This window comes from Dermacentor variabilis, unplaced genomic scaffold (assembly GCF_050947875.1).
Source record: "Dermacentor variabilis isolate Ectoservices unplaced genomic scaffold, ASM5094787v1 scaffold_22, whole genome shotgun sequence".
NCBI classification, from domain to species: domain Eukaryota; kingdom Metazoa; phylum Arthropoda; class Arachnida; order Ixodida; family Ixodidae; genus Dermacentor; species Dermacentor variabilis.
In genome coordinates, this window is record NW_027460390.1 from 408,991 (window position 1) to 436,213 (window position 27,223).

The 27,223-nt window shown below is 46.5% G+C and overlaps 1 protein-coding gene across 6 annotated transcripts in view; it reads left to right on the forward strand.

The window, feature by feature from the left end:
• Window positions 1-27,223, forward strand: part of LOC142568586 (histone acetyltransferase KAT5-like) — a 146,920-nt gene that overhangs the window by 60,230 nt on the left and 59,467 nt on the right. For 5 of the 6 annotated variants that reach the window (XM_075678462.1, XM_075678463.1, XM_075678461.1 and 2 more), the window contains 2 exons: window positions 19,064-19,117; window positions 22,768-22,854. In XM_075678462.1, coding sequence (XP_075534577.1) covers window positions 19,064-19,117; window positions 22,768-22,854 — 141 coding nt within the window. Of the gene's footprint in view, window positions 1-4,497; window positions 4,635-19,063; window positions 19,118-22,767; window positions 22,855-27,223 lie in introns of all 6 variants that reach the window. The other variant, XM_075678466.1, reaches the window with a different exon arrangement.

Below are 27,223 nucleotides of genomic sequence, written 5' to 3' on the forward strand. Positions count from 1 at the left end.
GTTTCACAATTGTTGTCTGGTTGCTTCTTTGTCACCCTAGTACCTCCTTCATCCCAACATGTTAGTAAATACACAGTGCACCTTGGACTATGTCATTTGAATATTTGTCCGCATTCTGCGATTCCTTGGTAGAGGTCTTCTGGTTTGCCTTCACCGCAGCTTCTGTCTGCTTGTAGGCACTTGGGTAGAAATCCTGCAAGCTTTTGGTTCTGCCAGTTTCTCATCGTCTTAGGGCACTACCACCCACTTTCTCACGACTAATATTTTCATGACTAATACAGTGCAGCATGCATAAAATGAAGGGCAAGGGCAGAATGTAATTAAAGGTGGGGCCTTACGTTCCACTAAACAACTAGAATTAGGAACTTAGTGGCAGAGTCTTTTTACTAAAAAAAAAAAAAGAAAGAAAAGAAAAGAGGTGATTATGTAACCGCTACTTCTTCTTTCTTGCAGGTCTGCTAATTTTGCCACCTTCTAGTGCTTGTTGATCAAAAATTGGGAAAGACCTGCGCAACTTTTAGCTTAACATTTCAGCTTAATGGCTTAACATCCTTCACATCATTACTTATCTACAACTGTCTCATGCATTGTGGCAAGGCCTTGCAAGCGGGAAAGGACTGTATTATGCAGCTCTTCATGATTCGTAAAGAAGGCAAGCATCACAAAAGAAGGGATTAGGGTTTTAAGCATGAACAGGAAAGGAAAGGATTGGTGCTGAATCTGGCAAATTCAGCTGCCCTGTGCAAAATGAAATGTATTGTTCTTTTTTCTTCAATACATACAACAGGAACCAGCTTTTGAATGCAAACGTTGAGTAATGCAATTGGTCATCAGAAAGCTTGCAACATGCATTGTCCTGAAAGAAAAACTCAAGAGCCATATTATCGATCAATCACATTTTGGAATACTTCTGCTTTGCTGTGATGTAGTCGCCAGCAAAGCATATTACCATCGTGACAGGCATATCATTGGTGCATTTGTGCACTATTCTACCAGGTGAAAATAACCCTGAGAGGAACCATGCCCACTCTTACATTTCTCTAATTGCACGTAGGTTTCATTCCTATTCCGTATTCACCTACTTGTCTTTAATGAATGGTGTTCTCTGGCCATTCATTTAAATTGTTGCAGTGGCTGTGTGAAGTACTTGTGCATTGTAAGTCAACTTCTGTTAATTCGGCCCTGACAGGATCTACGAAATTGATTGAATTATCCACTCAGTGATAAGTGATATCCACATTGGTGATAAGAAATGAGAATTGGTAGAAGAGAATCCTAGAAGAATACAGACATAAGATTATTTATTCATGGCAGTGCTTGCATTAGACACACACTTTATAAGCAAGCAAATAAGTTTTGAATCAGTGTCGGGAATGAACACCTTTGGCACTTTTTATGGCCTCATATTTGAGCCTTTACAAAGTGTAATAATTGCAACACGAAAAAGAAAGCCCTGTAGCGAAGAAGACAGGCGTGTGCTTCAGGTGCATCGTCAATGCCTCACTCGAGAACAGAGCTCGCGCGCTTGGTGCCGATGCTTGATAAACAGACCTGCCTGTGTGTCATGTGACGTTCTCTGATCACAAGGCCGTCATCGACTGTTCTCGTGCCGAAGTCGAATTTTCACCGCTTCATGATGCCAAACTTGATGATGCTGATGATTCTGGCGTCAAGCTGCTCATTCCTGATGACACTACAATACCTCCGCACTCATCTGTGACTGCAACTGCCTGCTGCAACGGTGTTGCAGATACCACTGCTTTTTACACCGTCGCATATTTTTGTTCATCAATAATGTTCTCTTCCCTTCGCTGTCATCACTGTCAACGGGAGCTTCACTCATATGCTTGTCTCCAACGATTATGCCTCGCCCCTCACTTTGCGTCATGGTGAGTGCCTTGGACGTCTTGAGCACATCAACTCTACGACCATCTTCAATGCTCTTCTTGATTTCTTGATGGCACCTGCTAAGAGATCAGTACATTGGCATGTTGCCCTGCTTGCCCTGCTCCGCCGGGCATCTTCGACAGTTCTGTGGATACCAGCCTGAGCCCCGCACAACGCTCCAAGCTTCTCAACCTGCTTCGCAAGTACCCCTCTACATTCGATTGTCAACAAGCTACTTTGGGCCGCACATCGACGGTGTATCACGAGATCGATTCAGGCGCCCACGCTTCGCTGCGCCAGCGACTTCATCACGAGTCCCCCACAGAGCACGGTGCTATTGAAGCCTAAGCCAGTGATATGGTTAAGTGCGGAGTTGTTCAACCTTCTAACAGTCCTGGGCGTCCCCTGTAGTCCTTGAGAGGAAAAGGATGGGTCCATCCGGTTTTCCGTGGACTATCGCCGTGTTAACAAGATAATGTACAGAGACATATATCCTTTGCCTCGCATTGACAATGCCCTCGATTCTTTGCAAGGCGCGGAGTACTTTTCCTCACTCGACTTCTCCTCCAGCTATTTGCAAGTGCCCATGGCACCAGCCGATCACCCAAAAACAGCTTTTGTAACACCAGATGGCCTGTATGAATATAACGTCATGCTGTTTGGTCTTTTCAATGCTCCTGCTATGTTTGAACGGATGACAATCTTCTCCGTTGTCTCAAATGGAAGATGTGCTTATGTTACCCTCATGACGTGGTCGTCTTTTCTCCTGGCTTTGCATCTCATCTGCGTTGTCTCGAGCAGGTCTTGCAGTGCTCAACTAACGCAGGCCTCCATCTCAATATGAAGAAATGTCGCTTTAGAGCCAAGCAACAAACCGATACTCGAACACATGGTTTCCAAAGACTGCATTTTACCCGATGCTTCTAAACTTCGCACTGTCACCGATTCCCCAAAACCAATGACCCTGAAGGAACTTCATCAGGCTCTGCTCATACTTTCGTCGTTCTATCAGGAATTTTGCTTCTATCATTGATCCGCTAACCCAACTCCTGCGAGGCGACACCTGGTCCCCAGCTTGTGACAACATGTTTACAACATTGTGCTGTCTGTTCACATTGCTGCCCGTACTGCGCCATTTCGACTCCATGGCTCCCACAGAAGTTCACACGGATGCCAGTGGCATAGGACTTAGTGCTGTACTTGCTCAGTGCAAAAGTGGATACGGCAAATACGTAGTAACCTACGCCAGCAGGACACTAACCAAGGCTGAATCTAATTACTCCATTACTGAAAAGGAGTGCTTAGCTATCATTTGGGCACTTCGAAAATTTTGACCATACCTGCCTAGCTGTCCCTTAGATGTCGTTACCGACCATCACGCCCAATGTTGGCTGTCAACATTGAAAAACCCATCAGGCCACTTGCCCGCTGGGCCCTCCGTTTACAAGACTTCAACATGCATGTTGTCTGTTGGTCTGGCCGCACACACACCAACGCAGACGCTATCTCTTTTGCTCTTCCACGTCAAGTGACACGACTTGCCTTTTTGCCATCGACTCGGTCTTTTTGTCCCCAGCCCTCATCGATATGGCTGTGGAACAGCGCAAAGATTCAGGGATCGCGGCTCTTTTGGATTGCCTATCTGACTCCCCAGCAACTCGCCTTTCCCGTGCTCTCCACCGTCAAGCTTCTCACTTTGTGGTACGGGATGGACTGCTCTATCGTCGAGACTATGCTTCAAATGGTTGCAAATGGTTCTTCGTCGGCCTTCGTCGGCCGAACGTCGGTGCCTCATGTTTTACTCCACCTAATCAATATGATAAAATAATTGACCAACGATTCCTCTAAATGAGAATGCGACTTCTAGCGTCAGGTAGCCGTCAAAGGACCGGCACTGCTTCGGCGACCTTACCCAAACTGTGAGAACAAAAATGAATTTTATTTTCTTATAGGATATAGAAAGATGAAAAGGGGGAGGTGGAATTGCCAGCGAAATCAGTTACTGTGCCGGGGAGAGCAGTTTCGTACATCGCTTAAAGTGCTCCCTGCACCCCTACCAGCGACATTAACGCATCAATAAGAGAGTCGCAAAGCAGCGGATGTCACTTCCGAGTTGCTGTCGAAGTAATATGATTGCCCTCCTTAATGGCAAAATCGATGGCAAACATGATGCATGATTGAACAATCGCTCTCTAGCTTTCTGTGAAATTTATTGCGGGTTTTGGTCATTTTCTTAAGTCAAGCAAATTCATTCTAGCATCAAGACATGTGCGAAACGGTGCGCTAGGCTCATCACGTGATGACTCCAACCAAGAAGAGCATGCCTAATAGGTTTCTCGGTATGCACTACACTAAATGCTGTGAGAGTAAAATTAGATGGCCCCAGCCTAATAAAGAGCACGAAAAATGACTATTTTTACCCTCATCACATATTTTAAAGAGTGCTAAGTGATTTATGAGGTGATAAGCTTGTTTCTCTTTATGCACATTGCCTAAGCAGGCTGTTCACAAGCTGTAGACCGAACCAGCTGGAAAATGCTCCAGCTAGTGAAGTGCGCTTTCCCACAATGCACGCTCAGTCACATGGGTCTAGCGAAGTGTGCTTTACAGCAAAGCAAGAGGCGGCGCGCTCCAGCTCTGTAGCAGACGACGCAAACCACTTCCCCTGGGTCCGTGTGCACCTGCGCTGCTTCACTTCGATGTGCCGCCGCGCTGGACGCACTGGCGCCCCGCGGAGCGCGGCCACGGTGAGCCATGTTCAGCCTAAGAGTGGACGACCCTGTACAAGAAGCCTGTTGAGAGCAACCAACCTTTTTAACTTAATATATCCAACTTTTCATTTGCCATGCAATATTTGCCTAAGTTCAGGCACACATGTTGCTCTTGGCATCTTCAGTTTCATTTCTTGGCATCTTCAGGCATTCTCCACTGCTGTCTCTATTAGCTAGCAAAGCACTGCCTTTGTGTAAAGTTTCGTCTGCTCTCTCTATTACCTTTTTTTTCGTTTTGAGCCTCTGGCACCGTCTGTGTCAGCTTTGCAATGGCTGACGTCCAACAATGTGTATGCGTCAAGTTCTGTTCCCTCATGGGAATTTTCTTCTATCAAACAGTTCATTCATTTTAAATTTGCATTGCAAATTTAAAAACAGCATTTTTTTGTTGTTGATGAAGTGTGTGAGCTGTTGTATGATGCAGTTAAAACAAAATGGCCTGATCTGTGGAGCTTAGATGAGTGTCTTGTGCACCACGACAATGCTTCCGCTCACAGAACACTGAGCGTGTGGCACATTCTGATAAGCATGAGATGACACTGCTCCTTTATTCTCCCTGTACTACCTGTATCTTGCACCCTTGTGATCTATTTACAAATGTGAAATGAGGCCTAAAGGAGGGCGTTTTGAAGATGTAGAAGAGGCAAAGCACAGAATAACCAAAGCATTGAGGGGAATCAATTTGCAGAAATTGCTGAACAGCTTTGAATAATGACTAAAGCAATGGGACAAGGTCACTGCTTTTCATGGAGAGTACCAGGAACTTATGAATAGTCTACCAATGCCAACACTTCCACCTAGTGCACTTCGTGCTTATGTATGCCACAATGTTATTTTTTTTTTTTTTTACTTTTCAAAGTCTTTCAGCAGCTGCTTTAAGCTTGTAGGAGATGAAAGTTATATTTTTTTGCTTCGCTTTTTTTACTTTTCTTTTTTATTGCGATAGTAATTATATGATGGGGCACTCCAGGCGCATTTCTGCTGTCAGGGTTGCCGTGAGATTCCATAAAAAGTCCAAGGGCGATAAAATCGTTGCTGTGTGCTGTATGCTGTATGTGCAAGTGAAAGCGTGCGAGGGTGAGCCAGCGATCATAGCCCAAACTTGTGCACGAAAAGGAGGAAAGTGGGGAGGAAGTGCATCGCCTTCCATCGCATGCAAAGTTTTGGGGGGAGGGGAGGGAGGGGGCAGGGTGCATTCTACTCCGGCCGACTGCATGCTCCCTGTCCGGGCCATTGTACATTGAAAGCCATCTATGGCATGTACAGAGTCCATGCTGCACTGTATTTTCGTAGCCTAGTTCGCATTGATGTGAGTGGCAACATGAAGGTTAATTTGCTCGCTGCTGCTGCCGCGTTTCCTTGCTGCAGTGTTTCGACAGCAAGTTTCTGCAGTCATTGAGTGAGACGTGTTCATGTTGGCTTGTGCACACATGAAACTGTACTTGTTAATTTAGTTAGTATTCCTATATTTACAGGTTTATACAGCCAATAAGACTATCTTTACATGGCATAACTGTCCACTAATTTGCTACTGCAATCAATGCATCACCTTTCAGGTGAAACTGTGGCTTTTTCTCTTTTGCAACCACTTGTGCTTGCATGCGCCCCTCTTCCCATATATATTCTATGTGATAAATTAAATAAATAATGTTCAGGAACGTTCAAAGAAATATGTGAATGAGAAAGAAAACTATCCTCATCACATCTGGGCCCCTCCCTCGTACGTGTCTTTTCCAGCCAGCTTCTTTGCACTCAAGTTTCTTCTAGATGTGCCAATTGACAGTATTGTTACGGACAGAAGAAAGAAAGAGGAAGAAGATCGCGAGACGCTGGCTGCTGCGTGTTGTTGCTGGTCAGCCATCTTGAGCACATCGACTTTGCTTGTATATACACTGTAAATATATTCGGTCTATACTCCCAACATCCCCATAACATATTGGTGGTGTTAAGAACGGCCCGCTGAGGTGCAAGTTTTGCCAGCCAGTTGTGACAGCGGCGTCACCTTTTCCTGTAACGCCACCGCAACCCTCAAGCCACACAGCATCGCTAAGTTTACTGTGTCCACATTACAATGCGCCACGTCCACCACCCTGTGTCGCGGGATTGCCAAGATGAGTTCGACGAACCAGGCTTTATGACTGAACACACCACCGCCAACCGGGTCTGCCGCGAGCAGGTGAGTTGCCGAGGGAACGTCTTCGAAGGCCCCTTCCCACGCACCTTTCAAAACGCAAGACAATGGAGCACCGGCGGCTGCGCTGCGGGGGTCACCTCGGGGAATAAGATGTGCCTTTCCTGACGTAAGCCCCGAGCTCTGCGAAGACCGTCTGATGTCGATGGGGGCCGTGAACCTGTGCGGAAGTGTGTGTGTGTCTCTCCCGCAGAGAGGCGGCTCGTCTACTGGTCGAACGTTTCCCTCACCTTGAGATCGAGGGAGGACCAAGTGTTTATAAACCGCTGTTGTGCAGCGAATCAGTGCACTTTCTCTCGCAGTCATGCTAGACTGATGAACTGCAGCATCCTTATGTAGATACTGTAAATAAACACATATTCCTCGTTCTCGATGAGAAGCAGTCCTTCCCTTCAACAACGTCCTCAGCATGGAAAAGTTGGACGACGGCATGGGCCAGCTGCCATCTAATTCATGCCCGACTCTAATCTTTGCAACTGGTTATGAATGGTAGGATTGAGCCTCCCAATCCTCACAGTGGGAGGTGCGGGGTACCATGGCTGGAAACGGAGCTCCGCAGTGGACGTTCCATTACCGTCCTCACCATGAATGACGGTGAGCACTCGGGATCAATGCCGTTGCCGCATTCAACGTCGCCATCACCCGCTAAGACGCTGTCCCCTTCGGTTGTGGTTGTGCAACCCAAGGATCCCGGAACTTCCTGCGGGACTGATGGCGCCGATGTTGAAGAGTGGGTGGCTATGTACGAACGTTTGAGTGGAATCAACAGATGGGACCCTACGCTTATGCTAGCTAACCTGTTGTTCTACCTAAGAGGCACGGCAAAGGTGTGGTTCGAAAACCATGAAGAGGAGCTGACCAGCTGAGACCAATGCAAAGAGAAGTTAACAGTGTTGTTTAACAAACCAGCTGGCCGTAAGATTGCCGCAAAGCAGGAACTGGCCTCTCGTGCCCAATCCCCCACAGAGTCCTATGTTTCGTATATCCAGGACGTGCTGGCGCTTTGCCGTAAAGCCGATCACGACATGACCGAAGCTGAGAAGGTAGGGCACTTGCTCAAGGGAATTGCTGACGACGCCTTTAATCTGCTCATGTGCAAAAGCTGCTCTACAGTTGATGATATCATAAAAGAGGGCCGACAATTCGAGCAGGTCAAAAGCCGACACGCCCTGCACCCCTTCACCAGACTTCCCAATACTGCCACAACGTCGACGTGCGAAGATCAGCCCGTACAGCAGCATGCGTCGCCATCAGAGGACATCGTGCGAATCGTTCGACGTGAACTGGACGCAATGGCGCCTGCAGCTTTCTGTTCGCGTAGCCCTGATGCTACCCCTATTTCAGTTCCCCTTGTGCAAGCCATCGTGCGACAGGAACTTGAAAACATTGGCCTTTATTCTGTCTTTGCTGTCACCAACCCCAGAGCCAACGAACGCCCCTCTACTATTTTCGCTGCTGCCCGACGCTTCTCTCCGCATTATCGCAACCCAACTGAGTGGAGAACACTCAGCCGCGGACTACCAGCTGATACGTTTCACCTGTCACTGCATTGGTCATGTCGCCAGATACTGTCCTAACTCGTGGCCCTCAACACCTCACACGCCGACTAACCTGAGCCGTTTTAATCGAAATGCCCGCAATGTTTCGCCCACCGTCGAGTCTAACAGCGCCGACAGCTCTGCTAGGAACACGTGGTACAGTCGCTCACCATTGCCACGCGGACACCAGTCTCGCTCACCGCAAACACGTCGCCCATCTTCCCGTTCGCCGCAGCCACGTCACCTTTCATCCACTGTGGCTTTTGGCCGCACCCTTTCGGGAAACTAAGAAATGCAGCCCTCGGAGGTGGTGCTGCATTGCCCAATACTGCAGCAAATCCTCTGTCTGTGCCCACAAAGAGAAGTGTAATTGACGTTAAAATAGATGGCTTGCCTGTCCAAGCACTCGTCTACACTGAGCCCACGTATCTGTGATGAGTGCTAGCCTACATAGACGTTTAAAGAAGGTCCTCCCCTCAGCAGCTGCCCGAGTGCTTCGTGTGGCCGATGGCAGTGTGCTGGTTGAACTTGGAATGTGTACTGCGCGCATAAGTATAGCTGCCCACCCTACTTCTGTTCTTTTCGCTGTGATTGAAAACTGCCCTCACAGCATTATCCTTGGATTGGACTTTTTATCCCATCATTCCGCTCTCATCGACTGTGCAACTGGCGTTATTCAGTTGCAACTGCCTCAAGTCGCCGATGCTCTGAGCACCGCTCCACTGCACTTGTATTCACTTCAAGATGTGTGTCTGTCATTTGAGGCAGTCAATTACGTCGCTTTGACTGCACAGCCACACATTCCCGATGGTGAATATGTCCTTCGCCCCATCGTCAACGTGCTTTTGAACCGGAACATTGCTCTTCCGCATACGCTGGTGACGATTACTAATAACAACGTTATTCTTCCGCTTGTGAATTTCAGCCTGTGCACTCAAGTGCTTCCAGCCGGCATGTTCTTTGCCTGCTTTTCTAATACTTCCGAATTTGACATTGCAATTATGAATGCCGAGAGTGGTTTCTTAGCACCAATTGCAGCGCACAGTTCTGGTTCCCTAACGGATGACTTGCCGAAGATGATTGCACCTGACCTCACTTCTGCATAGGCCATAGACATACGTCTCCTCCTCGAATCGTACCTTGACATCTTTGATTTCGGCGACAAGCCTTTAGGTCAAACATCTCTTGTTCGCCGCCGTATCAACACTGGAGGCACGAATCCTATTCGTCGGCATCCCTATCGTGTATTGAATGCTGAATGTTGAGTCATCCAATCAAAAGTGGACAAAATGCTCCGCAAAAGGGCCATCAAACCATCAGTCAGCCCTTGGGTTTCGCCCGTCGTCCTTGTGAAAAAAAAAAAAAAGATGGTACCTGGAGTTTTTGCGTTGATTATCGCCAGTTAAACAAGATCACCCGAAAAGACGTCTACCCACTACCACGCATCGATGACGCCTTGGACTGCTTGCACAGAGCTCAATACTTCTCGTCCATCGATTTTCGATCCGGCTACTGGCAGATTTCAGTTGATGAAATGGACCGGGAGAAGACGGCCTTCATCACGCCGGATGGCTTATATAAGTTCAAAGTCATGCCCTTTAGCCTATGCAATGCTCCTACGACATTTGAACGTATGATGGACTCTCTTCTGCGAGGCTACAAATGGACCGCCTGTCTCAGTTACCTTGACGACGTTGTTTTTTCTCCGATGTTCGGCAGCCACTTCACCCGACTCGCTGCCATTCTTGCGGTCTTCCGAAAAGCCAGCCTCCAACTCAATTCCATGAAGTGTCCATTCGGGTGGCGTCAGATTACCGTGTTGGGACACCTGGTTGACGCATCCGGTGTTCAACCAGACCTGGAAAAAGTTTGCGTCGAACGCAGTTTCCCTGTGCCACGTTCTTCTTCTGACGTGCGCTGCTTCGTCGGCCTGTGTTCTTTTGCCAATTCGTCAAAACTTCGCCGACGTTGCTCGGCCTTTGACAGATGATCTAAAAAAGAACACACCATTCTCGTGGGGCCTGGAGCAGGCTCATGCGTTCGCCGCCCTTATCGGGTTCCTGACCACCCCTCCCATACTTGCCCACTTTGATCCATCTGCACCAACTGAAGTCCACACTAAAGCAAGCGGCCATGGCATCGGCACTGTTCTCGTCCAACAACAGAATGGCACCATGTGCTTGATAGCTTATGCCAGCCGCCTGCTGTCCCCTGCCGAGAGAAATTACTCCATCACCGAGCGGGAGTGCTCGGCTTTAGTTTGGGCTGTTGCCAAGATCCGGCCACATTTGTACGGCTGCATGTTTTCGGTCGTTACAGGCCGCCACACACTCTGCTGGCTGTCTTCCCTCTGGGACCCGACAGGACGGCTCGCTCGCTGGGCTTTGTTTCTCCGGGAATTTTCATTTATAGTCAGTTACAAGACTGGACGCCTCCACAAGGACGCTGACTGCCTCTCTCGTCACCCCGTTGATCCCCCTGATCCTGCTACGTATGATCCGGTGACCTGCGTGATGGCTTTTACTGACATGACCGACATGCGCACTTAACAACAATGCGATGAATATTTACAATAGCGCTACGTTTTGGGCGAGTTGGTTGTACATGGTTCTTATTAAACTTTTGCACGCACAAAGACAAGACGTCGAACGAAGAAGAGACACACAACATGCGCATATTGTGTGTCCCTTCTTCGTTCGACGTCCTGTCCTTGTGCGCGCAAAAGTTTAATAAGAATCCTTACAGTTCATCATCACCGGAGTGCAATCTGGCAGCACTGACGGCATGTGCCGCATGTTCGTGCTGCACGACGGCAGCCTCTACCGCCACAATATGACCCCTGACAGCCCTGAGTTGCTGCTTGTCCTTCCTCGTCATCTGCGATCCATCGCTCTCGAACAACTTCATGATGCACCGACGGCGAGACACCTTAGAGTTTTGCGTACATACGACCACATGCGACGCCGGTTCTTCTGGCCGGGCCTCTGCCACTCTGTGTATCGTTATGTCGCAACTTGCGAATTGTGTCAGTGCCGGAAGAAACCTCCCCTGCCACCTGTTGGCTGACTCCATCCCATGGAAATTCCCTCTGAACCATTCTTTCGCGTTGGCCTTGACCAACCTGCTTGGCCCTTTTCCGGCGGCGACTAGAGGGAATAAGTGGATCGCTGCTGCTACTGATTACACGACTTGCTACGCGATAACAAAGGCGTTGCCGACTAGTTGCACAACTGACGTCGCCGATTTTCTCCTTCACGACGTCATTCTCCAGCATGGTGCACCTCAACAGTTACTTACAGACCGCGGCCGCTCGTTCTTGTCTCGAGTTGTGGACGACCTCCTCCGCTCTTGTGCCACTGAGCACAAGCTGTCCACCGCCTACCACCCACAAACGAATGGTCTTACGGAATGTCTCAACTGAACACTAACAGAGATGCTGTTGATGTAAGTTTCCAATGATCACCGCGACTGGGATGCCACGCTGGCCTACGTGACATTCGCATATAACTCGTCCCAACATGACACCGCAGGATATTCACCCTTTTATCTTTTGTATGGTCGCGACCCCACTTTGCCCTTTGACACTATCATACCTTCTGTGCTCCGCGTCACCACTGAGTACGTTCGTGAAGTCATAGATTGCGCTCACATGGCGCGTCAAGTTGCCCGATCTCTCTTATTAGCCCCACAGCACCTGCAAAAAGAGTGTTACGACCGGTGCCATCATGATGTTCAGTTCGCCCCAGGTGCTTGGGGGCTGCTTTGGTCACCGTGTCGACGGGTTGGCCTCTCCCAGAAGCTCCTCTCTTGCTAAACAGGGCCTTATGAAGTCCTACGTCAAGTTAACGACATCAATTACGAGATTGCGCCGTTACAGTTTCATCCATCCTCAAGTCCGCCGCCTGTTGACGTCGTGCACATTTCGCGGCGGAAGCCATACTTCGCTCACAGTTCTTTGCCTACCATGCACCGGGATGGCACTTCACCTCCCGGGGGTCCTGTTATGGAAAGATGACAGAAGAGAGAGAGGACGAAGAAGATGGCGAGACGCTGGCTGCTGCGTGTTGTTGCTGGTCAGCCACCTTGACCACATTGACTATGCTTGTATATATACTGTAAATATATTAAGTCTATACTCCCAATATCCCCGTAACAATATTGTTATGAGCAAGTTGTCCAGCAGATATGGAAGAAAATGCTGAAGTGTAGTGCGGACAAGAGAAGGACAAACTGGGGTCTATCGTCTGGCATCTTCGTTGTTGCTGCCCCACTTTTAGTCTCCTTGTACATAGTGTAAATAAACCCTCTTTTCTGTAGATCTCCCTCTAACATCTTGGTAGAGTTGCAGGGTACATCACGAGCCCATCACGGAACTTCGCAGTGAACATCTTGCGGGCCATTCGACCATGCCGACTGAGAGGCCCGCTGCTTTGGCTTCAGCTACCACAACACCAATTGTTTTGATCCAACTTCAAGACCCTAGCTCCTTCACCGGCACTGACACCATGGACGTCGAAGACTGGCTAATCAAATCCGAACGAGCCAGCAAGGACAACCAGTAGGACCCGACTATAATGCTGGCTAACATAACTTATTACCTCACGGGAACGGCCCGTGTTTGGTTCCAAACACACGAGGAGGAATTGACCAGTTGGGATACCTGCAAGCAAAAACTGCAGGAACTCTTTAAGAAGCCGGTTGAGTGCCAGTGAGCCGCCAAGAAGGAACTTTCATGCCGGTCCCAAACATCTACTGAACAGAATGTTGTGTACATTCAAGATGTATTAGCACTCTGTTGGCGGGTTGACGACAAGATGCCCAAAGCTGACACTCAGCCACATTCTTTTCTTAAAGGCATCGCCGACAACACCTTTAATTTACTTGTGTACAAGGACTGCTTGACTGTCGACGACATTAGAAGAGAGCATCAACGCTTTGAAGAAGCAAAGAGCTGTCGTGTCTCACAACAATTCGTTCGGCTCCCTAATATCGCCGCTACCTCATCATGTGAAGACTTCCAGCCGCCTGGTGCTGAAAACTTGCCGCGTCTTGTCAGGCACGAGATCGAGGCTGTGTCTCCATTGGTTCCTCAGGCTCGTCCTTACCACAAGTCCCACCCGGAAGCATCTTAGATTCAACCTGTCGTATATGAAGAGTTGGCAAACGCAGGCATCTGTCCCATTGATGCTGTAAGTAGCCCTACGGTCAGCAATTTCTTTCGACGTCCCTGCCCACAATCAACCTATCTCGGAAACCGCGACCCAAACCAGTGGTGCACACATGACAGCGGGCCAATATGCTTCAACTGCAATGGGACAGGTCATATTTCCTGCCATTGTTGCTATGGTTGGCTTTCGTCTCCTCGTCCCACGCACACTTACCCCCCGGAGAGAGCCAATCCTCACCTTTTTATGCCGGCAATGACCCGCCGCACTATAATGTTGCTGCTCCGACTCCATCCTGTGACCGCCCCTCGCCGTCCCCATAGAACCGGCATTCTCGCTCCCCAATTGCACGTCACTCGCCGTTGCCATGTCCTCGCCATCCCACTTCAAAAAACTGACCAGAGCAGCTCCCGGAGGTGATGCTGCATTGGCCAACCGACCCGGAAATCCTCTGTTGACCCTGGCTACCTGACAAGATCTTTTGGACATATAAGTGGACAGCGTGCCTCTTTCGGCGCTCATAGACACGGGGGCGCAATTATCAGTTATAAGCGCTCGCCTTTTTCGTCATGTCTGCAAGGTTCTGATGCTTTCGGCATCACCTGTCATTCGTGTTGCCGACAGTGGTACATCTTGCGTCATTGGCATGTGTACTGCCCTTGTGAGCTTCGCTAGCCACCAGATCTGGGTTCTGTTTGTTGTTCTGCACCAGCGTCCACATGAAGTCATCCTCGCACATGACTTCCTGAGTACTCATCTGCCTGCCCTTGTTGACTGCTCTTCTGGCCTTCTGCAGTTGGAACTTCCTTCTATGCCCGATCTCACCAGCGAGTCACCACTGCGTTTGTGTCACGGAGTTTGTTCGCCTTCAACCAGCTACTGTGACGTATGTCACACTGACCTCAGATCCCATGGTTTGTGATTGCAACTACGTGACCTCTTCTCCCCTAGATGCTCTTTTGACAAGGTGTGTAGCTCTCCCTCACTCCGCTGTGGCTGCTACTGCGAACTGGGCATGTATTCCTATTCTGAACTTTGGACGCACACGACAATTGCTTCCTGAGGGTATCACGCTGGGCAGCATAGTGCCTTTAAATGTACACGACCCTCTGGCCCACACTATCGATGCCCCGTAGTCTTCTTGAAGCCCTGACACCAGCACTTTATTTGACACCCATTTTGACGCAATGATTGCGCCAGACCTTTCGACTGCTCAGTCTGGCGACCTTCGTCGCTTGCTAGTTGCTTACAGCAACATTTTCGATTTTGCTTTGCCCCATCTGAGTCAGATAAAAGTTGACTCATCGCACTGACACCGTGAATGCCAATGCCATCCATAGGCAGCCTTACCAAGTGTCTGCTACTGAATGCTACATAATCCAAACGGAAGTCAAGAAAGTGCTTGCCAAAGACATCATCAAACCATCTATGAGTCCTTGGGCATCCCCTGTGGTGCTTGTCGGAAAAGAAAGGACACCTGGTGGTTCTGTGTCAACTATTGGCATCTAAACAAGATTACTAAGGACGTGTACCCTTTGCCGCGAATTGACGGCTCCCTTGACTCTCTGCACGGCTCACAGTACTTTTCTTCTATAGACTTTTGATCCAGCTACTGGCAAATCACCATTAATAAAAAAAGACATGGAGGAGACCACCTTTATACACCTGATGGGCTCCACCAGTTCAAAGTTACGCGATTTGGCTTGTGAATGCCCCGGCAACATTCGAACAAATGATGGATTCCCTTTTTCGCAGTTTCAAGGAGTCTACTGGCTTGTGCTGCTACCTCGATCGCAGTTTCAATTGGTCTACCTTGCCTGTGCTATCTCGATGACGTCATTTTCTCGCCTACATTCTCCAGTCATCTACATAGACTCTCGGCTATTCTGTGCATCCTTCGCAATGCTGGTCTTCAAGTTAACTCTGCCAAATGCCACTTCAGGTGCCGAGAGATCACTGTACTTGGCCGTCTTGTCGATGCTACAGGTATACAGCGTGACCCTACCAAAGTTAGGGCCGTTACCAACTTTCCGACACCTCGTTCTACTCAGGACGTTCATTTGTTTTTTGGTCTTTGTTCTTATTTTCTGCATTTTGTGAAAGATTTTGCAGAAATAGCACAGCCCCTAAGCAGCCTTCTTAATAAAGACGTGACTTTTTCCTGGAGTCCTGAACAAGCGTCTGCCTTCTCACAGCTGATTGCACTACTAACATCACCACTAGGGTCTGCTCACTTCAATGACTCTGCGACTACGGAAATCCATACCGATGCCAGTGGCCATGGTATTGGCACAGTTCTAGCCCATAGCCAGCATGGTCAGGACTGCGAAACTATTCGATCACAGAGAGAGAGAGAGTGTCTCACTCTTGTCTCGGCCATCGCCAGATTTCGCCCTTACCTCCACCGTCATTACTGGCCACCACGCTATCTCCTGGCTGTCTGCTCTCAAAGATCCTACTGGTCGCCTTGGTCATTGCACACTGCGACTTCAAGAATATTCATGTACCATCGTTTACAAATCTGGCTGCTTGCACCAGGATGCTGACTGCCTCTCCAGGTACCCCATAGATCCACCGGACACTGCCCTGAGCGACTCCAGCCCTTTTGTTCTTTTCATATCTCAACTCTTCAACATCGCTGCTGAACAATGCCTTGACGCGTTTCTACGCAAGATCATCGAAAATTTGTACTCCCACACTCCTGATCCTTCTCTCCGTGTTTTTGTACTCCAATATGACACGATACATCGTTGCAGTTTACTCCCCATAAGTCCTGACCTGTTGCGTGTCATCCCGACTCACCACTGTTTACTGTCCTGGCGCAGCTGCACGACGCACCAAAGGTGAGCCATCTGGGTGTGTCACACACGTGACACACCCAGATGACATGGGCTCGTGCGACCTTTACCAGCGCAGGAAAAGGTTGACACTGCCACCTGCAGGCCATGTTTAGCCTCTGGACATTTCGTATGAGCCATTTCACCGTGTCGGCCTCAATTTACTTGGTCCATTTCCCTTATCCACCTCTGGCAACATGTACGTCACCGTTGCCACAGATTATGCAATGTGGTTTGCCATTATGCATGCACTCCCCACTAGCTGTGCCACCGACGTTGCATACTTCTTTCTGCATAACATCATGCTCCAGCACGGGTCCCCTCGGTAGCTGCTAACTGATCAGGGCAGACAGTTCCTGTCGAGGGTGATTGATGGTATTCTAAAATCCTGCGGGACACAACATAAATAGACTGCAGCCTACCATCCACAGACGAATGGCTTTACAAAATGCCTCAACAGCACACTTACCGACATGTTGGCCACGTATGTGTCGGACAACCACCAGGACTGGAACGCTGCATTATCTTTTGTGACATTTGCGTACAACACTTCCAAGCATAAGACTGCTGGTTATTCGCCTTTTTTTTTTTATATATCGTCACAATCTTACATTACCCATGGACACCCTGGTGCCTTCTTCTGGGTGCCCACCCACTGAATATGCTCGAGATCCTATAGCCCGTGCCGACCAAGCACATCAAGTTGCTTGCACTCGATTTTCTGAGTCCCAAATCCACCAGCAGTCTTGCTACAACAGCTACCATAGGACCACCTGCTTTGTCCCTGGATTGCTCGTCTTCCTGTAGTCCCCAGCATGACGTGTCAGAGTACACGAAAAACTGCTTTTCCAGTACACCAGTCCATATTGCGTGTGCCGCCAGGTGACTGATGTCACTTATGAAATTGCTCCCCTGCTGCCTTCATCATCATCTGCTCATCCCTGCATGAACATTGTACACGTCCGTCTCAAGCCCTATCGTGCCGCGGACATCCCTTAATACCTTGTGCGCTTGTTCTTTCGTGTAGCTTTGATCACCTGCATAGAGTCGGTGATTTCGCTGCCGGAGAGGTAGGGTTATGAGCCAGTTCTCCTGCGGATATAGAAGATGCTGAATTGTAGAGCATACAAGAGGAGGACAAAGTGAGGTCTATCATTCAGCATCTTTGTTGTTGCTGCCCCACTTTTAGTCTCCTTGTACATAGTGTAAATAAATCCCCTTTTTTTGTAGATCTCCCCGTAACAATATCTTTTGCTTCTATATGTGAGTGCATTACTTGCCTACTCTTTCCAGTATTGCTGCTGATATCATCATCAGCAGCAGCAGCCATCATCACTGTCTTGTGCCAGCTGACTCCATCTTATGGCTGTGTGTTCCCTCATTTCATTACACCACCTAATTTTCTGGTGTTCTCAGTTGTGCTTCTAAATGGACCACTGGTTATTTGCTATACACATTACATGACCTGCCCAGCTCTTTTTTTTTTTTGTTGTTGTTGTTAGTACCAACTAGAATATCGACTACCCCTGTTTTCTCTCTAATCCACACTGCTCTCTTTTGAGGTTACACCTAACCTTTTTAATTCGAAAGCTTGTTGCATAGTTCTTCAATTCTTCTCTAGCTTTCTTGTTGAGCTCAAGTGTCTGCCCAAATGTTAGTACCAGTAAAACACATTGACAGTACACTTACCGGGCATATTTGAGACATTTCCATCTAGGATCACTATAGCCCACATGTGCTTCTGATTCATCCCATATGGAAAAGGCAACTTCTGCGTTTAAATGGGGTATAACAATGTGCAGTATGGAATACATCCTCTGCGCAATATTTGAGCACAACTGAGTCAGCTATTGAACTGGAAGAACTACTTGCAAAAGGCTGCCCTTATCTACACAGTGTGTGCATGTGTGTAATTCAAGGAAAAGTTCTGTAGGTCTGGTGCATAGGTAGTTGAAGAAATGAAAGCACACGCTTACGAAAGTTGAATTTTTAATGTTCTACCATTTCGGCCATGGCACGGCCTTCGTCAGAATAAACACAGATGCAAGTGTGCACCCGCTTTTATGGGCATGCACACGTGGGCATAATGAGCAGTACATGCATGTGTACACTTGCAAATAATAAAAGAAAAAAGTGCAGCAGTAAGTATAACTTATGATCATGATCGCACCATGATCGAGAAGTACGAGAATCCTTTCTCATCCATAAATTTAACACTGTGTCATCTGGTATCAACGAGAGCGTAGGAAAACTGTCGTGCCTTTCTGCCATATCTTGATGTGTATGTTCTTGTACAGAATTGATAAAGCGTGCCAAATCAATTTGTTCCTAGTTTTGCCATGTCGCAATTGATATCATTCTGTAACTTCATGTACAATCATCGTGATACCATAATGATATTTCATACATATCATTTATCGTGCTGAAGTTATACTTACTGCTGCACTTATTTTTATTATATGCAAGTGTACACGTGCATGTACTGCTGATTATGCCCACGTGCACATGCCCATAAAAGCGGGTGCGCGCGTGCATCTGTGTTTATTCTGACAAAGGCCATGCCACGGCTGAAACATTTAAACATTAAGAATGCAATTTTCGTAATTGCGCTATATATATATATATATGTATATATCCTGTTGCTGCTCTGTCTGAATTTTTTTTTAATGTGCAGGTGAAGTCATCGCCACTCGAGTCACCAGTGAGCATGATGATTTCACCGAAGACGGTAATAATAGTCTTTAGCTCTTAAATATTTCTTTCTTGTGCCAGTATCTCCTGTTCTCATTGTCGCTTTTTTGTGTGTCATTGTAGTTATGTGCCGCTGTATGGTGGTCCTTGGCTGTTTATAAGGCAAATGGCGAGAAGTGGTTGGCAGTCGGGCAGCATTGCAGAAGGCCAAGTCTCAGTAGGGCCTGGCTTGATTTCTCACCCAGGGTACCCGTGGGCCCAAATGAAAGTGCCAGCTGTATGTTGAAATCGAACTTGCATAAACTTAGAGTGCAATGCCAGTCATGTGGCTTTGAAGCCTTGTGCAAGTATCCCTGTATGTAATATTTCAGACAGAATGACAGTTGAGAACAAATTTCTTCAGCAGGCAACAATGCAGCCAAGATGGTGTTATCACTGAAGAAAAAGTTAACACTTGCCTCCCCTATTGTATTTAAGAATTGTCTTCTGTCTTCAAATGGTCCAAGAATGAACATGTTTCCAGCTGGTATAATGGAATGCCTGCTGTGCTTCCCCATTGTGTCACTGCTGCATAAATATTTGTCATTGTATGCCAGCATTGTATTCTTGCTGTCTCCTGCAGTTTGATCTATAGAAGAGCATGTGCTGGCTGTAAGAAATGTAATCAGACTTCTTGCCTCTCAAAAGTTAACCAGAAGGAAAATCCAGGAGCAAGACAAGACCCATTGTTGTTTAGAACTTCAGCAAGGACGTTTGTAGTAGACGCGTAAATAATAAAGAAGTTTTAAAGGATCCCTCACCAGGTTTTGGTGTAGCAAACAGACAAGTGCGGTGTATAAATCATGTTCCAACGATCAAGTCTCCGAGCCACTCCACAGCACAAAAACAGTTCAGATTTAAAAAGAAAGCTCGTGCGCCCTACCTTTGAAACCATCCAGTGCAGAATGTGCAATACCACCAGTAAAAGTGTGCTACACTGCGAAAAATTAAAAGAAAAAAAGAAGAGGCTGTGTTCATGAATTCGATGCTATGTAGTCGCTCAGCTCCGTTATAGGAGAAGGCAAGGAAGGAAAAAATGTCTCTTACGGATGCTAGTCGAGGCAGAGGAAGAGAGCGTTTATGCTTACAATCAACTCAACTCTTGGCAGCATATCAATGTTACATTTCAATTCCCCGTATATCCTCTAATCTTGAACAGTTGAAAAATTTTTGCTGTAAGATGCTCCCTGGGCAGCACTTTACACATTCCAGTGTATCAGGGGTGGAGCCAGTAAGTGGGGTGCACACCAGGCACACGTTCCACCCCCCTCCTTTTAAATTTTGGTGTACCAAGATTCCACCTGGCCAGCCCCCCCCCCCCCCTCCCCCTGCGCGTGCTTAGCACATCATCTAGCCAGAAAGGCCACGTGCGCGTGCGGCCAAAAGCCCCCCTCCGAGAAAAAGTTCCTCGCTATTCCTTCGGTGTATAACTACGATTTGCAATGGGACCTGGTGAAGAGTCCTTTAGTGCAGTGTATAATGCATTGCATTGCTTATTCTTTAAGTAGGATTGTTTCATGGTCACCATCCTAAATATTGTCCTTCAATCTAAGAAGTCAGGGAAGGAAGGGGGATGGTGGACTTGACTTGTACAGGATAAAGAGTAGAGCATTCTATGCATAAATTTTCCTTCCTTTATTGGCTCTGTCAGTCTTAAATGTTCTGTGAAGTTGTGCCTCAAGCTTTCCTCCAAAAGCTAGCTTGTTGCCCTGCTTTGCTCAAGACCACTGTCCACTCTCTTCTTACGTAGGCTTTCCTAATGGTAATGATCCCAAAAAAAATGGAACAATGATCTAATACATGCTTTCTTTTACTTCCAGTATCTAAAATAATTATGCTAGTACCAGGGCCCTGGCTTGAAACTCCATGCATTCTTTTTTTAGATTGTGTTAATGCAGTCAGGTTGTGTTGTTAGTTACTGCCCTAGATTTGTGCTAACTTTTCCTCATTTTCAGCGTGTTCACAGCATTTCAAAAAAGGCTTGCTGTGGAGGAACGTTAGGGCTTTATCTGCTGTATCGTAGACGCCACATGGAAATCTTGTCAGCATGTCATATAGTAAAAGAATGCATGCCATACATGTTCTGCTTTTGTGTGAGGCCATGTGTGTGTTGAGCAATAAGGTTATTTATATGTGTTTCAACAACACTTCAGCTCATATTGAGACACTAGCAAAACATGTTATCTGCCACTTGGCAATGGCACATACTTTGTGCTAGCTGGTTTTTCTTTACAGGCTGATTTAGATGGGTAGGCACTATGGCCGAGAGTCGTTTTTGGCATCTGAGCAGTTTACCACTAATAGGGCTGCTTTAACTGTTGGAATGCCTTAGAGGAAATTTGTTCTGAACCATTAGAATATGTCCTTGGAGGGCAAAAACAGTTCAAGCTTTGATGTTGCTTATAGCTTTAAAAAAACTGCAATTGTATTGGCTCCAGTGTTTAAGGATAGGGGCTGTTCTGGCACTCGATACCTTGTACAAAATGAATTGAAAAAATTCTAGGAGCCCAAGAGTAGTTGGGTTGTAGTGCATTTAAATGTCTTCATTGGAGAAAAACCTATGAAGTTACCTGCTGAGAATACTAGAGGCAAATCTGGTGCTCCGTTGTTCAACCACAGGTCGCGGGATCGAATCCCGGCCACGGCGGCCGCATTTCGATGGGGGCGAAATGCGAAAACACCCGTGTGCTTAGATTTAGGTGCACGTTAAAGAACCCCAGGTGGTCAAAATTTCCGGAGTCCTCCACTACGGCGTGCCTCATAATCAGAAAGTGGTTTTGGCACGTAAAACCCCAAATATTATTATTATTGTTCAACCACACTAGGAATTATGATACTACAGGGATATTTTTACAGTTTAGTGTGAGCACATTAATAAATCGCATAGCAGTTTCTTTCGATGCTCTTCCAGGTTCAGTTTTGTTGTGTGCTACCTTCGCAACATTGCTGAATGAGGCTAGTGGACGACATAAAAGGAATTTCAAATGACAAGTATATTCAAGAAGGTCGCTTGAGCCTAGAAGCACAAAGTTCAGGCAAATCTGGGAGCAGTCCGTCATTCCTCTGCTGGCCTATCTCCCATAGTGGTAGTATGTAACATACACTGCGTCCAGGTTTTTTTACCCCAAGTTCGACATCGAATAGAAATTTTGTATACTGCTCTGACACAATTCTCACTAGAAAAAATGGTAAGTTGATAATGACCATGGTGGAAATACATAATGTGAGTCCGCCGTCCTAGTTTCTTATTTTTTTCTTGTTGTCTCCCACTGCAGTAGCTTAGTGACTAATGGCATTTTGTTTGCTGCTAAGCATGTGGTTTGGGGTTGAATACTGGCCACAGCTGCTGAATTCCAGTGGGGATGGTGTGCAGAAACAGTGAGCACTAGTGTGCCATGATTTGGCTGCACATTATAGAACCCCAGGTGGTTAATACACGGTGTCCCCCAACTATGCCGCTCCTTATAACGCACTGAGCAGTCTCTGGAAGGTAAACAGCACATTTTTTGTTGTTGTATTGTTGCTTGCCATTCTTTAATTATGTGGTGCTTTGCCCTTCATCCTCACAACCATGACTAGGTTGATATTGCTGCTGTTCTCTACAGTTTTCCATTTTAATTGTCTTTTTTTTTTCTTATATCTTTAAAGGCCCTTCCTTCAACCAGTAGGGAATCTTCAACTAAGAGATCTCCTGGCAGGCCACCCACTTCCGGGGCTATGAAAGATGCTCAGGAGGTATGGCAGTTGCAGTTTGAGTGATAAGTTGCCTTTTTTTCCTTTGCCATTTCTCGACTCTCTTCCCGCTTGCGCTGCCTTCCCGCTTGCCTCCATATATGGCGCACGAGAATGAGCCGCGATTATCAGTTCCCCTTGCACCCGGTCGCGAAATACGCAGTTGCTGCTGAGGCATGCCACCTCTGCTCCTTCCTATCTCTTCACGGCCTTTTGCGCGATGGAAAATGGTGCATTTGCTCTTCGCTTTCTTCGTTTGCGCATGCCAGATTGAGCCGCGATCGTTGGCTTCCCTCACGCGCTTTCACTCACACATACAGCATACAACATGCGGCGACGGTGTTATCGCCCTTGGGCTTTTATACAGAACATCACGGCGATAGCCAAAATCCACTTGGAGTATCCATACAATTGCTATCGTAACAAAAGTGTTATTCAGAACTAAAGGAATGTTTGCCTCAACATAGTAGAGAGCTAGCTGGGCTAGTTGATACACATTGTGAAGGAATACAAAGAAATGGACACAGAAAACCTATGACACCACAAGCACTTGTGGTGCCTAGGTGTTCTGTGTCCGTTTCTATGCATCCCTTCACAATGAATGTCAGCCTCTGTACAACATGCAGTGGATATAATAAATGTTCTTGATATAAAGCAAGCATTATAAATGTCCAAATGTCTGGCATTGCAACAACTTAGAAGCGTGGGAAACTTGATTTACTTGCATCCACTTGCATTCATTGTCTTCTCAGCCAGATGTCTTCTTTATCAGGCAACTTAGGACCGTCATTGGGCAGCTGTTTCATTGCTATCACTCTCCAACTTGAGAGTTACTTCTTCCTAGTTGAAAAGGACATACTTCAATGTTTGCTTTTTGCAGTTGTGCAGACATGTAGCAAAACATGCAGCACAAGTAGTGCTTGATGAGGAGAACACCATTTTTCTTGTTATCAGTCTTAACAGTGTCCACATATCTGTGCTGTATTGCAAGTTACGTGCAAGTGAATAAGTGTGGTGGTGCTACGTCAATGCACTGCAAGCAAAAAAAATTTATTACATATCTTTTACCTTGGCATTGTGAAAAGGGAGAAAAGTTTGATTATATGAAAAGCAGAGAGATCAGTCTGAGGTACATTCTTGAGGCCAGCTAGATTGCACTGGGGCGAGAGGAAAGAAAGAGACAATATGGCTGACGACAACAGAGAAGAGGCAAAGCATAAAATGGATGGGTCTACTCATAGCCTACCAGTTCAGGCCATACTTAGAAAAAACAAATCAAAATAAAGCCTGAATCGCCTACAAGTGAGCTGTCAGACTACTTTGACACTTTTATATTCGGATAAGGTTCTGGGTCGATAAAAATTTACAGCTGGACAGCTACACATCTGACTTGAAGCAAAGACACCTGGACACTGCACACAGAGCTGAACTCATAATTCAATAAATGTCTTTGAAAGTAGTTATCAGCAGACTCGAATGAGTGGCACTGGTGACCTAGTCTGTTATTGTGAGAAGTAACATTAGGATCACCACTTGTACCTTCTTGTGCAAAATGACAGGCACAAGTGGCTGCACTAGCTTTGGCTAATGTGTGTTAGCTTTCCTCTGCGGTAATGCTAGAGCGTCGCACTTTATCAGCTTCCCATAGTTTTTGTAAGCATGTTCTGTCAGCGCTGCCTGCACAGGTACTGCAGCTTTGGTGGGTCAGGCAGCGATGACTAGTGAACGCCAATGGCAGGCATGCGAAATAAGCAGGCTGAGCACCATTGCACGTGTCGGTTCTCCCCAGTTCGCAGCAAGCGATGGCCGCCACCTGCAAGCACTACGAATTCTGGCTGTTGTTCTGAAAGTGCTAGAGGATGAATGAGCTGAGGGCTAGGTAAACGAATTAGGGTGATTGTGAAGGATTGAGAGGATGTGCATGACTCCAGTGAGAGCAGGGCAGTGAAGTGGAGGAGTAATCGCACATCTAAATCTGCACACGACAACACATATCTATACCTATGTATAGATAGGCATTGTCACAGACAGTGTTAGCTTCCTTGAAAGTCGGCTGGAATTTTGTTGAGTTGTGGTTTCAATATGCAAATTTTTCTTGCTCCTCTCACCGCATTCCTCCTCTCGCCACATCCCTTATAATTTCTTCACATGGGATAGGCCCAGTTTTCATTACTTTATCTCTGGAATTGGCCCGCTTTAGTTAATGAGAAACAAACCGAGCAGGCTTGCCAAAACCCAGGGAGGAAGTCAAAGAAAGCTGCACTTCCATGAAAGAATCATTCACTTAAAGACGTATGGTATTTGTTCCACTGTTTGTATTTAGGTACCATTTGTTGTTTCCTTCCTTGCTTTTTATTTATGCAACTGATAAAGCTTTACTACAGAAAAGGATTGCACCCAGCAAAGCATATGTATGAAAATACTCATTGCGAGTTCCAACTGTATGCAAACTGGTGAAACGTGGATTAAAAAAAACTGAAGAACTTCAATAAAAATAAATTCTTGAAAATTCAAGTTAAATAAAACAAAATGAGAAAAAGGTGTTAACATTTCAGTCACAGTGCTACAATTATATTTAAAAATATTAAAACTAATTAGTAGGAGGTAATGATATCGCATACTAATGAATGACCAAAAGTGCATGGCCTGCATGCCAGCATCTGCTTCTGGTGCCACAAGGTTCAAGGTGGAAATCCAGTACTTTCCAGCATTCTGTAAAAATTATACTAAAAGAAAATCCACACAAGCAGAATGCCGAGATGAAATGTTCATCTTGATAGGCAACTTGCTCGAGCGGCTTGTCACCCCACGAAAGTGCCAAACACATAACATTGCCAGATACTTAGAAATAAGCATTGTAAATGAGAAATATCTCCGGTGGCAGATAAGGAACGCCCTTTGAACAACTGACCATTAAACCCTCGTTTGGTCAGTTGCTCCTAAGTTTTCAAGTACTGCATGGTGCCTGTGGTTAAAAAAGGTTTTCCACATCTGCCACCATGGTCGTGAAAGGTGCTGGGCTGGCTGACACTGCCAGCGCTAATCTTGTACACATACGCAAATACTCAAGAAAGTGGGCAGCCACCAGAGTAGTTTGATTTTGTATGGCATTGCTCGTGTAATGCAAGAGATGTAGGCTTGGCTCCCACCTGTGACAAGATTTCTCATCCACTTTCATTTCCCTCATCTTTGTTTTAGCAGTCCGGGTAAACTATCTAGCCACAGGACATAACTTCGGTAAGATGGGTGGTGTCTACCATTTAATCTTCTTGTTCTCCTTCTTTCAAATTCTGGCACAAACCCACAAGGGGGTTATTGGCCATGGTTCTCAGTGGAAGCATAATATGAACTTCTTGCTTCCTGTAAACTTATTGGTCTTTACTATCCATATCTAATAAATAGTGAATGTAAATTATTTTTCTGTTTCCGCTTCTTGAATAGTGGTCATGCCAATTTTGACGAAGATGCTATATTACGAAAATAATAGGATTCAGTGTTAATATTGAGGAAAATGGGCTTAACGTGAGTCTCCCAGTCACAATGACGTACTCATGTACAATCTGACAAACTTCCTTTAGGGCTCGGCCAAGGGTATTTGCCCCAAAAGATAAAATGTTGATCACTGAGAGAGGAAGGCTCATACGCAGTAGGGCTTGCTATAAGTAGGTCTTTCTTTTGGAATTATATTTTTGGCAGGAGAGGAGGAAATGGCCCAATGTTTCTATATCCCCACATGATGCACAAAGGTCCGATGGTGCGAATTCACACCTACTCGTGTACAGATTTAGTTGAGGTATTCGACTTCATAATAGTGTAATGGAAACTTTGCATTGCTGAGAGGGACAAGCCCAGACATTCTAGGGGAACGCTAAATGTTTGTAATACGGTGCAGCAAGGAGGGGACCTTTTCTGCCTAGGACAAGTTGTCACCTTCGGAATCTTGTTACCGCCAGAAAAGTAAGGTTGGGTATAAAGAAATTTAGTGGCCCGCCAAGCGCTGTGTTTGCCAAACTGTCTGCAGTCTCATTAAGTGCTAGTCCACAATGTCCAGGTATCCACAAAAAAAATGAATTTGTTTAACATGATGTGGAATAAAAAAGTGTAGTGATCGGTGCAGTAGTGAAGTATTTGTGCTTTCTAGCGACATAAGAACTGGCAGGCAGTCTCCGAGCAATATTATGTGGGACACATTTTTCTGAATTTCGCATACGACCAAGCATATGGCCATGAATTCGGCCGCATAAATTGGTGGGTAATCGGGACGACAGATAGCATTGAAGCTCCATGATAGTGTTTGAGAGCAAATGCCTATCACTGATTTCTCATCTTCTTGTGAAGTGTCCGTGGACACTGCATTGTATGAGGGAAAATC